This window comes from Corythoichthys intestinalis, chromosome 21 (assembly GCF_030265065.1).
Source record: "Corythoichthys intestinalis isolate RoL2023-P3 chromosome 21, ASM3026506v1, whole genome shotgun sequence".
NCBI lineage: Eukaryota > Metazoa > Chordata > Actinopteri > Syngnathiformes > Syngnathidae > Corythoichthys > Corythoichthys intestinalis.
Window position 1 is genome coordinate 36136656 of NC_080415.1, and position 14715 is coordinate 36151370.

Sequence of the window (14715 nt, forward strand, 5' to 3'; positions counted from 1 at the left end):
AGATTTTTGAAACAATAAGGCTTTGCAGCCAATTGGTTCAAAGGTTCATGGTGGTTCGTTTGGTTTCATGACAGTCTTATAATGCCCTTGTCAAATGAAGTGTTACCAGTTAATATCTTTTGGTGTAAATATCCCATAATACAATGAGGACAACTGCGGCTTATAGTCCAGTGCGGCTTATCTATGAACAAATGCCGTTTTCGTGTCAAATTTGGTGGCTGGCGGCTTATAGTCAGATGCGCCTTATAGTCCAGAAATTACAGTAATCGTTGCAGCACTACACTAGTCCACAGAGTATTTAATCCTGTCATAACAGTGAATTATTCCATTCAAAGAAATCATAATAAAGGCTCAATAACTCGTCTCAAACACACTATTGCTTCCATCAATTAACATCGTAACAAAGCGAATTTGTTTTTCCTAATGAGAGTGGATTGCAAGTTCATCTCTCCATGTTCAGACACGTTCCTGTGTTATCTGAAACCCTCATCCTTGTCATATTGTGAGGAAATGTGTTTGACAGGGTGCATAGCTCGGGGTCATTCACACAACAATACTGATGAAAGACACACATTTGCTACATCACTTCACGAAATAATGGCTTTTAAGACAAAATAAAACCACTATGCTGGTTGCGTTTTTTTTAATGCATGCAAACATGCCTCCAAAAATATTTTGGACATTGTGCAAATTACACTTGTTATTATCTTAAAGGTTGAGCACATTTTTGACACCAATAAAAATAATACACTCACATGCCAACGAAGAACCTCTGCAGAGAGAACAGCCATGGTGAAGCAGCAGTCTGACTGACTTGTCTTTCTCTCACACACAAGCAAACACGGCCAAAGCCCTCCTGCATGTTCCTGTCCACACCCCCTTGCACATGCATGGCTACGTTTCTCAGACACACACACCCCTCAAATATCTGTTTTTCGTTATATTTCTACTTTTCAAAACATCAAAAAAAAAAAAAATCATTCCTCATTAGATACAAACAACTTAAACTAGTTACTAGAGTATAGGGCTGCAGCCTGCAACTAACGATTATTTTTGTAATCGGTTAATCGGACGGTTAATTAAACGATTAATCGGATCAATGTCACTTTTTTCAATACAACTGTGTTAATTTTGGACAACTGTTTTAAGTACATGAAACCTAAAGTTTTTAATAAATGTTCTGAGTATAAAACATGAATAGAATTTCTGCACACTATGTCAATTTAAAAGTTTGAATGGGAGTTTGTGTTGAAAGATGACACGAAGCTGTTTTATGAATGGGTTTATGTATATGGTTTCTTTACAACTTTACTATCTTACAATAACTCAGGTACGAATATGCTTCTCCAAAACAAAATACAACCGGACACTGATTAGCATAATCGCTAACTAGCTTAGCGCTAAGTAGTAACGTCTCATCCACAAAGAATACAAACAATACAATTGGCTTCATTTACTTAACTCTGACAGAGGCACACTGGATCTAATGACACAAAAGACAATCTTATCTCTCAACACTTCGTACAGTATTATTAATTCAGCAACTCAACTGAATGAAGCAGTGAACTCTCTCTTTCTCTCTCTCTCTCTTGCTCTAATCACTGGCACGCATGCGCAGTCTTACATTACACACAAACAAGGACCCAGACGGACCTGCTTGTAGCTGCCGGCAAAAATGGATTATAAAATTAGTTGGCAACTAATTTATTACCGTAATTGAGTTAATCGATGAGCTGTTGCAGCTTAACTACAGTGGAATGATTTTATGAATGCACTTCGCTACCTACCTACCCACCTACCCAAATCCGCCCAAACATACCCACCTACCTAACTTCCCACCCAAACGCGCCTGCTTGCCTGCCTACCTACCTACCTACCTACCTACCTACCTACCTACCTACCTACCTACCTACCTACCTACCTACCTACCTACCTACCTACCCAAACCCAACCACTTACCTACTTACCCACCTACCTACCTACATACCTACCTACATACCTACCTACCTACCTACCTACCTACAGCACTACCATTTCTTACCTACCTACAGCACTACCATTTCTTACCTACCTACCTACAGCACTACCATTTCTTACCTACCTCCCTCCCTCCCTCCCTCCCTCCCTCCCTCCCTACCTACCTACCTACCTACCTACCTACCTACCTACCTACCTACCTACCTACCTACCTACCTACCTACCTACCTACCTACCTACCTACCTACCTACCTACCTACCTACCTACCTACCTACCTACCTACCTACCTACCTACCTACCTACCTACCTACCTACATAAAGCAGTACCATTTCTTAGTTATTCCACCCAAAACAATGTATCAGAAAAAGCTCACTTTTTTGAGCACTTCTCTTATTAAATTACCTTTAAAGGTGCTATGAATTGGTGACCATGTCGAAAATTGACTGCACTAATGTGATTTTACATAAAGAAAACGAATTTGGCACTCAAATCTGACTATGCATCAGGGAATTAATTGTTACAGAACCCCTACAGGGACATCGAAAGAAATAAAATAAATTTAAGCAATCTGGTGCGCACCAGATTGTTTCTAGTGTACTCCAGAAACCATCTGGTAAACATTCCACATGCAAATTATCCACTTGCAACAATGCAACAATTGGCTAACTTGCATAGCAAAAGTCCGCTAGCGTAAATGCTATATATTTCTAATGTTAACAACAATTAGCCAACTTGCATAGCAAATGTCCGCTAGCTTAAATGCTATATAATTCTAATGTTTACCAGAAAGTTTCTGGTGTGGACTAGATTTCTTTAAATTCATTTTATTTCTGTCGATGTCCCTTTAGAGGCTCCGTAAATTGATGATTACGTCTAGCTTTCCAGAGCTGCGCTATCTAGTCTATGTTAACAGAGTGATAGAACGCTCACACGGCAACAAGAGAATTAAAAAAAAAAAAAAAAAAAACTATGGATAGCATCCTAGCAGAAATCTGCAGATCAGTCTGGGTGTGACATCATCTTCTGTTTGAAGGCAGCCGAGTAATGACGACTAATTAGGATGTAATTTCAGTAATAAACCTTTTCAGTCACTTTTTCAGATTTGTGTCCAAAACGTCCTCTGCTATCATTTTAAAGTCACATACTGCAGTATTTTATTGCACTTTTAAACAATATGAGCAAGAACAAAAAGAGTTTGTCATTTGTGTAAATCGCTTCATGCATTTGATCTCGCTATCAACCTGGACTCCAACCTGAATAATTGGTCATGAATTACAATCAGATGTGGCCTCTACAGCTGAGGTCCTTTCTCCCGCATCTGATGGGATCGTCAGCATGCGTGGGTAGTTATTTCCTCTGTGATTCCCCCTGAGTCGATCAAAGGGGAAAACACAAGCTAAACAACTACGATTAATGCTTTGGATTCATCTACACCTAGTCTTGCTGACCTCCTGCAGCGCAAACAAGAGCCCACCATACTGTCCGTTCACACATGTTCACATAGCGACACCGTTGGAATTTACCACTTTGTTCTTTTCAAACGTCTTCAAATGGCAGTGTAGGGCTCCTAAAAGAAATTTATGGTTGTTTGAGAGAGCAGCAGGCGAGCTCTCTTGACCTGCTTTAAGCCTTTTGCTTCAGGTGATGAAGGGGTCAAATAAGTCGATATGAAAACAACCTAACACCTGTTTGAGAAAGCCGGTGATGCTGGTGTTATGTTGCAAAATCCACTTTAGTAGGCCAATAAACAATTTCATAATATTAAAACGAGCAGAGCCCCTAAAGAGACAATTTCCCATGGAATTTACATTGCCACTGACGGCCATGTATGTCGAATCTATTGATGCCAATGTACTTGGATTCCATTGATGCATATGTAAGTTGATGCCAATGACGCCCATGGACGTCCAAATTTCCCATTCATTTTCAATGGCAAAAAAATTAATCTCTCCAAATCCACAGGAAATGACCAGTTATCAATAGGACGTGTCCCCCAAATGTCCCTGATTCCATTGACGCATATGGAATTCAATGCCATTGGAAACGAATGGGAAATTTGGACATCCATGGCCGTCAATGGCATTGAATTCCATATGCGTCAATGGAATCGGGGACATGTGGGGGACACGTCCTATTGATAACTGGTCATTTCCTGTGGATTTGGGGAGATTAATTTTTTGGCCATTGAAAATGAATGGGAAATTTGGACGTCCATGGCCATCGACGACCATGTATGTCAATTCTATTGATGCCAATGTACTTGGATTCCATTGACGCATATGTAAGTTGATGCCATTGACGGCAACTGACGTCCAAAATGTTGCCGATTCATTTTCAATGGCGAAAAACCCAATTTCCCCAAATCAACAGGAAATGACCAGATATCAATAGGACGTGTCCCCCAAACGTCCCTGATTCCATTGACGCTTATGGAGCGTGCTGCCATTGACGGCCATGGACGTCCAAATTTCCCATTCATTTCTAACGGCATATACTTTGTTTAATGCCATTGACGGGCATGTTTGTCCATTCTATTGATGGCAATCTACTTGGATCCCATTGACGCCTATTTTAGTCGATGCCATTGACGGCCATGGACGTCCAAAAATTTTCCCATTCATCTTCAATGGCAAAAAAAACAATGTGTCCAAATCAACAGGAAATGGCCAGATATCAATAGGACACCCCCCCAAAATGACCCTTAATTACCTTATATGACCAGGCCACACCCCCCAAATGACCTGATATGACCCGGCCACAGCCCCCAATTGTCCCCAAATGACCTGATATGACCAGGACACGCTCCCCCAGATGTCCCCAAATGACCTGATATGACCAGGCTACCCCCCCCAAATGTTCCCAAATGATGTGAAATGACCAGGCCATGCCCCCTAAATGTCCCCAAATGACCTGATATGACCAGGCCACGCCCCTAAAATGTCCCCAATTGACATGACCAGGCCACGCCCGCAAATGTCCCCAAATGACCTGATATGACCAGGCCACGCCCCCAAATGTTCCCAAATGACCTGATATGACAGGGCCACGCCCCCCAAATACCCCCAATCCCCAAATGACCTGACATGACCAGGCCATGACTCCCAAATGTCCCCAAATGGCCTGATATGACTAGGACACGTCACCCAAATGTCCCCAAATGACCTGATATGACTATGACACGCCCCACAGATGTCCCCAAAACTACCTGATATGACCAGGACATGTCCCCCAAATGTCCCCAAATCAACAGGAAGTTATCTGGTATTATCCCCAAATCAACCATGGGAGGGGCTAAGATCTTTATCTCAACACGGCAAAGACCCAAAGTAGTTTCTCCAGAAATTGCAGTTTCTAGTTTTACGTGTTATTTTGGCCAGAGTTCTTTAAAAGTGACACAGAGAATGAAGACGTCATTGGACTTGTTAGCATGTTCTTTATGCAAGTGTTTTTCAACATTTTTTTGAGCCACAGCACACTTTTTCCATTAAAAAAAAAAAATCCCAAGGCACGCCACCTTAAAAAATGTAAAAATGAATGTCTGTAAACTATATTAACAATATGTAGTCGTGTATTGAATAGAAACAACAACAACAAAACACAAAGAAAAACACATTTTAAAAAGAGATTTTTACTCACTCATTGTGATACCGTTGATAATCTCGCTAGTTTCAGTTCTTCTTTACCTAAATTCCAATAAAACATAGCTTTTGCTTATTGCGTAACACCAGGACTCTTTGAGAGGAAACAGAAATTCAACGAGTTTTGTCCAATTCTGAGTTAGCATCTTTCCTTTTAAAAAAACTCTTCTTTTAAGTTTAGCGAGCTAGCCGCTACACCTAGCCGCTAGAAGCATGGTGCCACGGCGTACATTGGTTGATAAACACTGCGTTATGCTATAGTTATCTGACTAAGGCTCCTAATGGTTATTTTATGTTAATATACCGTACCTCAAATGCTTCTTTTCAGTACACCTCGACTACCAAAGTTAGAGCAAAACAATTAAAGGAGTACACACAATTTACTGTTTAAAGTACATTGAGTTTGGCAAGATATCTGAAAACAAATCCAAATTGTAGGTATTAAGAGAAAGCAAATTGGCACTTCCCCTTTCACAATTACACCACTGTCTGGAAGTAGTCGATGCTTATCACTTTGACGCTGTGTTCAAACCATCCTCTGACATGATTGGATCTGTGAAAGGGCTACTCCAATTACAGAGAAGAGCCCAGCAGCTATGTTGAAAAGCAGGAATGCATCACACACTGCTTTGTAAGCAACAACCCAACATGCCTTTCCTCAAACTGACCTGCAGCTATATACAAGTTACAAGTGTAGGTTGCATACAGTGGTTACTTACTAGTTTTTTCTTACAGTTAAATGTGAAGAAGCTGTAATTACATTGTTTCCTCTAATCCTCAATTATGCCTGAAGGAGGGTTATTGCAAGAGGCTTTCGGTTTCAGATAAACAATCATTTCAAAGTTTGCTGCCAGCCTAAGAAAATATAATCAAGGTGTCCGTATTAAGTACACTGTTAGGGGCTCCGTTTTGGTTGGTTATGATTTTGGTTTGATTCTTTGATGTGTCTTTCTTGCCTTGTCCTTGTGATCGCCCTATCCCAGGTCTCCTGCAGTCACCACCTGCAAATGTTTCTCCTGTTCCTGCTTAGCCTGACTTTCCCCACCCTCGCCCGTTTTTCTGGTGGCATGAAAGCCACACCAATCGCCTATTTACTGTTACCAAGATGGTTTACGATGACCGACGTAATTTTGACCATGTCGGTAAATCGTTTTTTCTTTTTACTCAAACGAAAAAAATTAAAGTCTGTTCAGCCCGCTTTTACGGAGCGCCTAAAGGGACATCAACAGAAATAAAGAAAATTTAAACCATCTTGTGCGCACCAGATAGTATGCGGTGCGCACTAGAAACCATATGATACGCACCAGAAACAATCTGGTAAACATTCGCATTATATAGCATTTAAGCTAGCGGACTTTTGCTATGCAATTGGCCAATGTTTCTTTTGTAAGATCCTCATTTATTTTTTCCTTTAGTATTGTTTGAGGGTAAGATAAGGCGCGCATCGGACACCAGCTGCTTCGGCATGTTAAAAATGATCATACGGGATTAAGTTGATCATAACTTCAATTTGGGACTCAACTAGCACCTAAGCTGAGCCTCAAACGATATGAAAAAAAATAAATAAATGAGGATCTAAGTACAACAAAAGAACAGAACTTCCATAGCAAAAGTCAGCTAGCTTAAATGCTATATAATGCTAATGTTTACTATACTGTTTCTGGTGCGCACTAGAAACAATTAGGTGCACACCAGAGGAGCCACGAAATTTGGCATACTTGGTCAACTTGGCCCAATTAGAAGATATATTTGGGGTCTCCTTTTTTGTTGGACCCTAATCAATAAGGTTTTTTTCACCTAGGTGTATGAATGTATTTCTCATCTCAGGATATACAAAAACATCTCTGTCAGTCATGCCCACAACACAAAAAGGTTCCACGATGTGACGATCTGCCACCACCCTGAACTGCGGGCCGTCTGAGTTGCCTAACGTACGAGTTGCGGCAACTTAACCAAACAAGCCTCCCCAAAGGACGATAAATTGGAAGATTTTAAACATCAAACATGACAAAAGAGAATTTGTGCTTGTTCAGTTGTAGAAAAAAAGACCATCACAGACATCTTGGGTGAACAAAATGAAATCTTACCTGCAATTCAATACTCTTCTTCTGCAGGTCGTTGGTGAGGGCCTCTTCAGCTTCCAGCTTGGAGCGAGAACTGCTTATTTCCATTTCCATCCTGTAGTAACAAGATCAAGTATTGATTTGGAAACAATAGAAATTAATCCAAAAACAGGCAGAAACATACTAGTTGTATTATACTGTGGTTGTAATTCACAAACAAAATACAATATACAACTACTATACTATATAACGTGTATATGACAGGATATAATGTATTTTTTACATTTAAAATTATGTGTAATAAATCTTTGAGATTCTTCTGAACAACTGCTGCCCTGCAATTCAGTCAACCTTATGCAACCCTGTGTACATTACATTGAAAACCTTTAAACATTATGGTTGTTTGTAGTGTAGAAGCAATGATGAACATAGTACACTTCATACAAAAATGATGTCTCATTATGTATTTGTGCATCTCCTACCCCCAAACCGGATGTTCGGCACCTACACCTAAGACTGACATATGAGGGGCATTTAAGTACCAAATTTTTGCACTATAAACTGCACCTGACGATAAGCCGCACCCATCACATTTTTACTAAAGGCCATTATTTCGTCATATACTGCAAGTATTACTACTCATGTTTATTTGGTTCGAATGAACAGAAGTTTTCTCCAAATGAAAAGTCTATACTATTCCCAGGTGCTTGAACAGCAATATTGTCACATCTTGAGTACGACATAGATATGTGGGATAGCAATCACATCCATATGATGAGTAACAAGCCTGAGAGGGATGTTTTTTATTACCTGTCATAAAACGAGACAAGACTTGAGGAAAGAAGATGTCATCGATGCTGGTCCAAATTCATATCTCGGGAGTTATTTAACCTGCTCTACTTGATGAATACTTCTGCTATATATATATATATATATATATATATATATATATATATATATATATATATATATATATATATATATATACATATATATATATATATATACATATATATTAGGGCTGTCAAACGATTAAAATTTTTAATCGAGAACATACAGCTTAAAAATGAATTAATCGTAATTAATCGCAATTAATCGCAATTCAAACCATCTATAAAATATGCCATATTTTTCTGTAAATTATATATATATTCTGTAAAATAATTTGTTGGAATGGAAAGATAAGACACAAGATGGATATATACATTCAACATACGGTACTTAAGGACTGTAGTGGGCATTTCACTCTTCTGTCATTTAAATCTGTCTATGATGTCCTCACTCCGAAGCGTCTACTTTTTCCAAAGCTAGACAGCTAGTGAACGACGCCTTAATAATCAGACTTCTTCCTTTTTCATCTGATTTATTAATAAAATGGCCTCATACCACTGTCCTCTTTAGACTGTAGAGAAACTACAAAAAAAGTATACAAGCATTGCATTAGCAACAACGTTAGCTTAGCACGCTATACAGGTTCACTAAACATAAACAAAAAGCGTCTCATACAAAAAATATAACATTTTGCTTACTAACATAATATGTACATTCTTTACAACAACCATACTTACGGACAAATCTTGTCCAAGGATCATATAAGCACAACATTATCAGCCCGAGACGTCGTGCAGCCATATTGAACTGGACTGAAAACAATAAACCATGTCGCAAAGCGACCACAAGAGTTCGCTGTTTGACAGCACAAAAAGCCTTGCTATAAAACTTACCAAAAGGCAGAATACTTTCTGAACGGGACATGTGCGTTAATTGCGTCAAATATTTTAACGTGATTAATTAAAAAAATTAATTACCGCGCGTTAACGCGATAATTTTGACAGCCCTAATATATATATATATATATATATTTTTTTTTAAACTGCATTTTTTCATCCAGAGTGAGGGGGCACACTTTAAATATATTAAAGTGATATAGGCATCTTTGAGTGAACATGGAGAAAATTCAAATATCTTGAGGCTTGGCTGAGTGTCCTCTTTTTTGGAAATCAAAATATAATCACCCTACGAAAATGAATGAAATGAAATGAACTTCTACTGCGCCTTATAATGCGGTGCACCCTACATATGAAAACAGTTTTAAAATGGACCATTTGTAGAAGGTGCGCCTTATACTCCGTTGTGCCTTCCAGTGCGGGAAAATACGGTACTTTATTTGTTGTTAAATTCTAATTGCACAGGGATGATGATACTATGTCAGTGGTATTAGGTGTTCTAAATGTTTGTCAGAAACAACCACAATAATAAAGTATCATTGTGTTGCATTGGATCTGCATAGATTGTGGAAATTTACAGAACATGCATACATTTTTCTCCAATAAGTTATGCAAACAAATCATGCAGAATGTTTTTAGCCCAACCTGTAATGCCAATAAAATGGGAGAAATATAAAATGATTGACAGGTTTTATATTAATGTTAGTCACGGACTGTTTAAAAACCTAGTAGTTCAGCAACAAAATGACTCATTCACTTTTATTAATGATCACAGCGACAAAGAATCTTTTGACCGGCGGCTTGAAACATTCTATTGCAGATTAAACTGCTCATTGGTGCGCACAGAGCGTATCAGAGAAGGCTTATTATGACAGTTGTTACCGCGGATGACTCTGTTTGCTCTTATTAGCGAGTGCACTCAAAATAGGAGACATCTTCCAGCTTGTCAGAGTTTAGGCATTCATCCTTCTCGAGAGGTTCATTATAGGAAAATGACAAGGTTTATTTTCTTAGTCCACTGGTTTGGAAACATTTTCAAAATGAATATAGGTCACAGGAGTTCTTCAATGAAAAATCCATTGACCTGATTTGTATTTCATGCAGACTTAATTTTTGTTGTTGTTTTACTTACTTGCTTTTGTAATTACTTACAGAGCTACGAAGGTACAGTTAACTTGGTTCAAAATGTGTAATTATGAACTATAAACTAAACTAGTTGATTTAAAAATTTCTTAGTCGAACTTCAAACTAATTTGCATAGAAAACGTTATTCTGCTGCTATAAAAGCACCAGAAGCAACAAAACAGCCAAGTTAAATAATGAGTACCACTTAAACTCTGACCTTCTGATGATATGGTCAGGGCCATTCCTCGTTTTTTCCCCTCCTTCGATACTCTCTTGAGTCTCCTCCAACTTTGTACTTTTCTTCTCCAGCTCTTCACGCTTCTGGCGCTCCTCTGCCAGCTGACACTCCAACTATACGAAAACCATGCCAAATAATACACTTGAAGCATCAGCTGACCATACAAGTGAATTTGCATGTTTTTTGTTTGTTTTTTGACTATGTGTCCATCCGTATAAGTCGGATGAAGGGTCTTAGCGACACAAGCACTCGCCAATGACCAATCAGAGCAAAAGATTTAAATTAACACGAAATACTGAAATTTGATACGGTTAGCAACAAATTAATGTGAATTAGCATGCAAAAAAACTACCATTTAAAATATCCTGAAAAGGGCATTCAGGGCATTTTTTTTTTAACCTGTCTTGTTCCCCTCCTATGATACACAGTACTCCCGATGTGATTACTCATTGTGTTTAGTTTAGTAGGAGAACACAGTGAGCAGGAAGGGGTTATGGGGGGACAGAAAGGAAAATAGAAGAGATGGAGACAGAAGAGGAGAAGAACAAGCAATAACAAGAAATACATTGAACACCTACACTACCTATGAATATAATTGTGCTATCGCTAGCTAAATGTATTTCTTGTGGACACCATGCAGGGGGCCGAGGAGAAAGAGGAGAGGGGGTGAGACCAAAAGAGAAGTGATTAGTTGGGGTGGAGTGTACACAAATCAGCAATGTGTAGAGAAGAAGACAATCATACTAGTATGTGAATCACTTGTTGACATCCGATTCTATGCTGCCTGATCGCTAATCCTGGCACTGACATTCTCTCTACGTGAGTGTGCCTAATTTCATCCAGTCATGAGTGAATCCTATCAGATGTGTGATAGTCCTGCAGACAAGTGAAAATGCTGTATGGGTGTCATCCCAGGGCCACGTCCCCTCCCCTGCCAATTGGGGGGGTGAGCCAGTGCAGCCCATCAATCCTCCCACAGCTTCAGCAAGGGGGGCCATTTCCGCAGGACCTAGAATGGTCCCCCGGACCATCTACGCTCCCATAAACTGACCTTCAGGGAAGGTATGAGGGGCCGCGCCACCGCTCCCCGTGCCCAACCAGCCACCGCCGCAACCCCCCCAACCGCCACAGCCCACTAGGGCCTGGGTAGGACAGGACCGCCAACCGGAGTGGGCGAAGCCCCGCCGAGCCACCGGCATAGAGCCAGCAACCCGCGCCAGATTCCAGGGAGGATACCCGGGAATGAAAAGAGAGGGCAAGGCGGAAGCAGGAGAGCGCCGAGAGGCCGCCACGGGACCGGAGCCCCAATCCCCTGCTACCTACAGAACTGCCAACCCAGGAAAAGAGGAGGTCACACCCTGGCAACCACACCACAGATAAAACTGTGGGATCCACCTACCACCCTATTACTGAGGCTGCCAGCTCCCTGACTGGCAGCCATTACCCAGCACCATTCTGGGCATTTTCAATGCAAATTATTTCTTGCAAAAAGGCATAAAGACTATAAGCAACAACAAAAAATGTAATCATGCATGTGTAAAGGGTACACGCACGTCCGTCGTGTGCGGTGTGTGGAAACCTCCCTCCCGATGCCTTCATGTGGGTGCGCTGGCAGCTAAAGCTGCTGGCCCAGGATTTTGGCTTAGTAGTCAGCATACTCACCTGGCATGTGGACGCGGGGTGAAGTCCTGATCTGGACGAGGGGGACGGATCACGTCGCGCGGTGTGGATCTATGCAACACTGGTTACATTGGTGCCGTGACCCGGATTGGCAGGGAAGGTTTTGGGGGGTGAGTGTAACGGGTACACGCGGGTCCGTAGTGTGTGGAAACCTCCCTCCCGATGGCTTCATGTGGGTGCGCTGGGAGCTAAAGCTGCTCGCCCAGGCTTTTGGCTAAGTGGTCAGCGCACTCCCCTGCCGTGTGGACGTGGCGCAGGTACGAGTCCTGACCTGGACGAGGGGGACGGATCACATCGCACAGTGTGGATCCATGCAACACTGTTCACATTGGTGCCGTGACCCGGATCGGCAGTGAAGGTTTCATGGGTTGAGTGTAACGGGTACACCTGGGTCCGTAGTGTGCCGTGTGTGGAAAACTCCCTCCCAAAGCCTTCATGTGGGTGCACTGGCAGCTAAAGCTGGTAGCCTGGGCTTTTGGCTTATTGGTCAGCGCACTCGCCTGCCATGTGGACGTGTCGGTCGGCGCAGGTACGAGGGGGACAGATTGCGTCTCGTGGTGCGGATCCATGCAACACCAGTTACAGACCTTTAACTCTAGCATGCATCTACAGGAAATACTTACATCTTCTACTCGTTTCTGTAGTTGGGTTTTCTCCTGAGTTAACAAGTCCACCTTCTCCTCCTCACTATGTAGGTCATCCATAGCTTGCTGCAAGTGCAAAAAAAACAAAACAAACAAGCAAAAAAATCAAATTGGTGCAGTTTTCTAATCTATTAATTCTGTTCCAATACTCAATGCATCACACATAATGATATCCTGGGATTGAAGATTTAAATTAATAATTAATTATATATTTTTTAACAAATATAGATTGGATCTATTGGGAAGCTCAATTCACGATCATAAGCAAAGTTCATTGAAGAAACATGTTATCTGCCATTAGGTGAACATTTTAGCCCAACACTCTGAGATTCTGTGCTCTTCAGTCATTACAGGATTGCTTCAGCTTGCAAGAGAAGCAACAGTGCTGAAATGTCCATTTATAGACATCTCTTGCCATGAAGTGATGAAAATTAAAGCTTGTGGAGATAGAGATTGTGACTCCTCCCAGCTTCATCTAAGATAACAAACTCTTGATTATAAAGCTTTCGTCAGTCCTTTTTGTGATATATTGCTCAAATCGGGCAATGTTTTTTAAGAATACAAAACTGGTGCAGTTTAAAATAATCTCCTATAGTTGATCTGACTCATTAAATCTTGGAGAAGTTGTCAAGATTTCCACATGGAGGTAGCGAGATTGTCGGTGCCAGAATTAGCGATCAGGTGGCATAGAATAGGACATCAACATATCCACAATTTCAGGTGATTTACATAATACACGGTTCCTGTGCTGCTTTCGTCAATAATGACGATGACGAAAATATTTAATCAACGAATAATTTTTTCGTGACGATGCTCAAAAGACTAGAACATAACGAGACAAATGCGACATCGTTTCTGTCATATGTTCATGATCCGTAACCGTAGAAAATGTTTGGGATGTGTCACTTATGTGAGGTGTGCTGCGCCTTGCCTACCTTACTGGAGCTTCGGATGCATCTCAAGCTAGGCTGCGCTACATCTTGCTTGTTTGGAAACACGGTAAGGTTTGTTTTCTTATCTTGGCAAGAGAGAATATGCTTTAGCCTTTAAAGGTCTGTGCTGAGTGATCATCAGACAGTCATTATGTTAGAAAAAAATAAATATGAATTTTCTACAAATCCAATAAACAGTGTGAATTTACAACAAATAATTTTGCTTTTGATTTGCTTTTCACATTGGAAAATGAAATTAAACTCGATTCATTTAACACCGTTTCTGTTTTTGTTTTATGCTGACATTCTCATTCTATCACATCCATGCCTCACACACTGTATTCATGGCGTAAAATGTGATGCAAATATATATATATTTTTTTGTTTATTTTTTTTTTTTATATGTAAATGCATTGCACACTATCTGTAGGTCTGTTGTACAGCAGTTGAAAGAATTGGGGAAAAAAAGCCTGTAAATTGGGGACTAACTCGTCCAAAACCTGGTCTAAAACGCCACTTTGCCTAGATTTATTCGCTGCTCAGCCTTCAACGCGTACAGACGCACTCTGAGCTCCTGAAGCACTCTCTTATCTTAACCGATAAGCGCTCAGGGCCAGCAAGCTCGACTCCCAGTATGGCTCCAATGAATCTGAAACCTGGAGACTTGGATGAAATAAAATCCTCCATAC

General features: G+C 40.6%; 1 protein-coding gene across 5 annotated transcripts in view; it reads right to left on the bottom strand.

Moving 5' to 3' along the window:
* Positions 1–14715, bottom strand: part of LOC130909440 (myosin-16) — a 63092-nt gene that overhangs the window by 37107 nt on the left and 11270 nt on the right. For 4 of the 5 annotated variants that reach the window (XM_057825919.1, XM_057825920.1, XM_057825923.1 and 1 more), the window contains exons 3-5: positions 13074–13160; positions 10750–10883; positions 7705–7795 (exon numbers count right to left, since the gene is read on the bottom strand). In XM_057825919.1, the coding sequence (XP_057681902.1) occupies positions 7705–7795; positions 10750–10883; positions 13074–13160 (312 nt within the window). Of the gene's footprint in view, positions 1–755; positions 841–7704; positions 7796–10749; positions 10884–13073; positions 13161–14715 lie in introns of those variants that run through there. The other variant, XM_057825922.1, reaches the window with a different exon arrangement.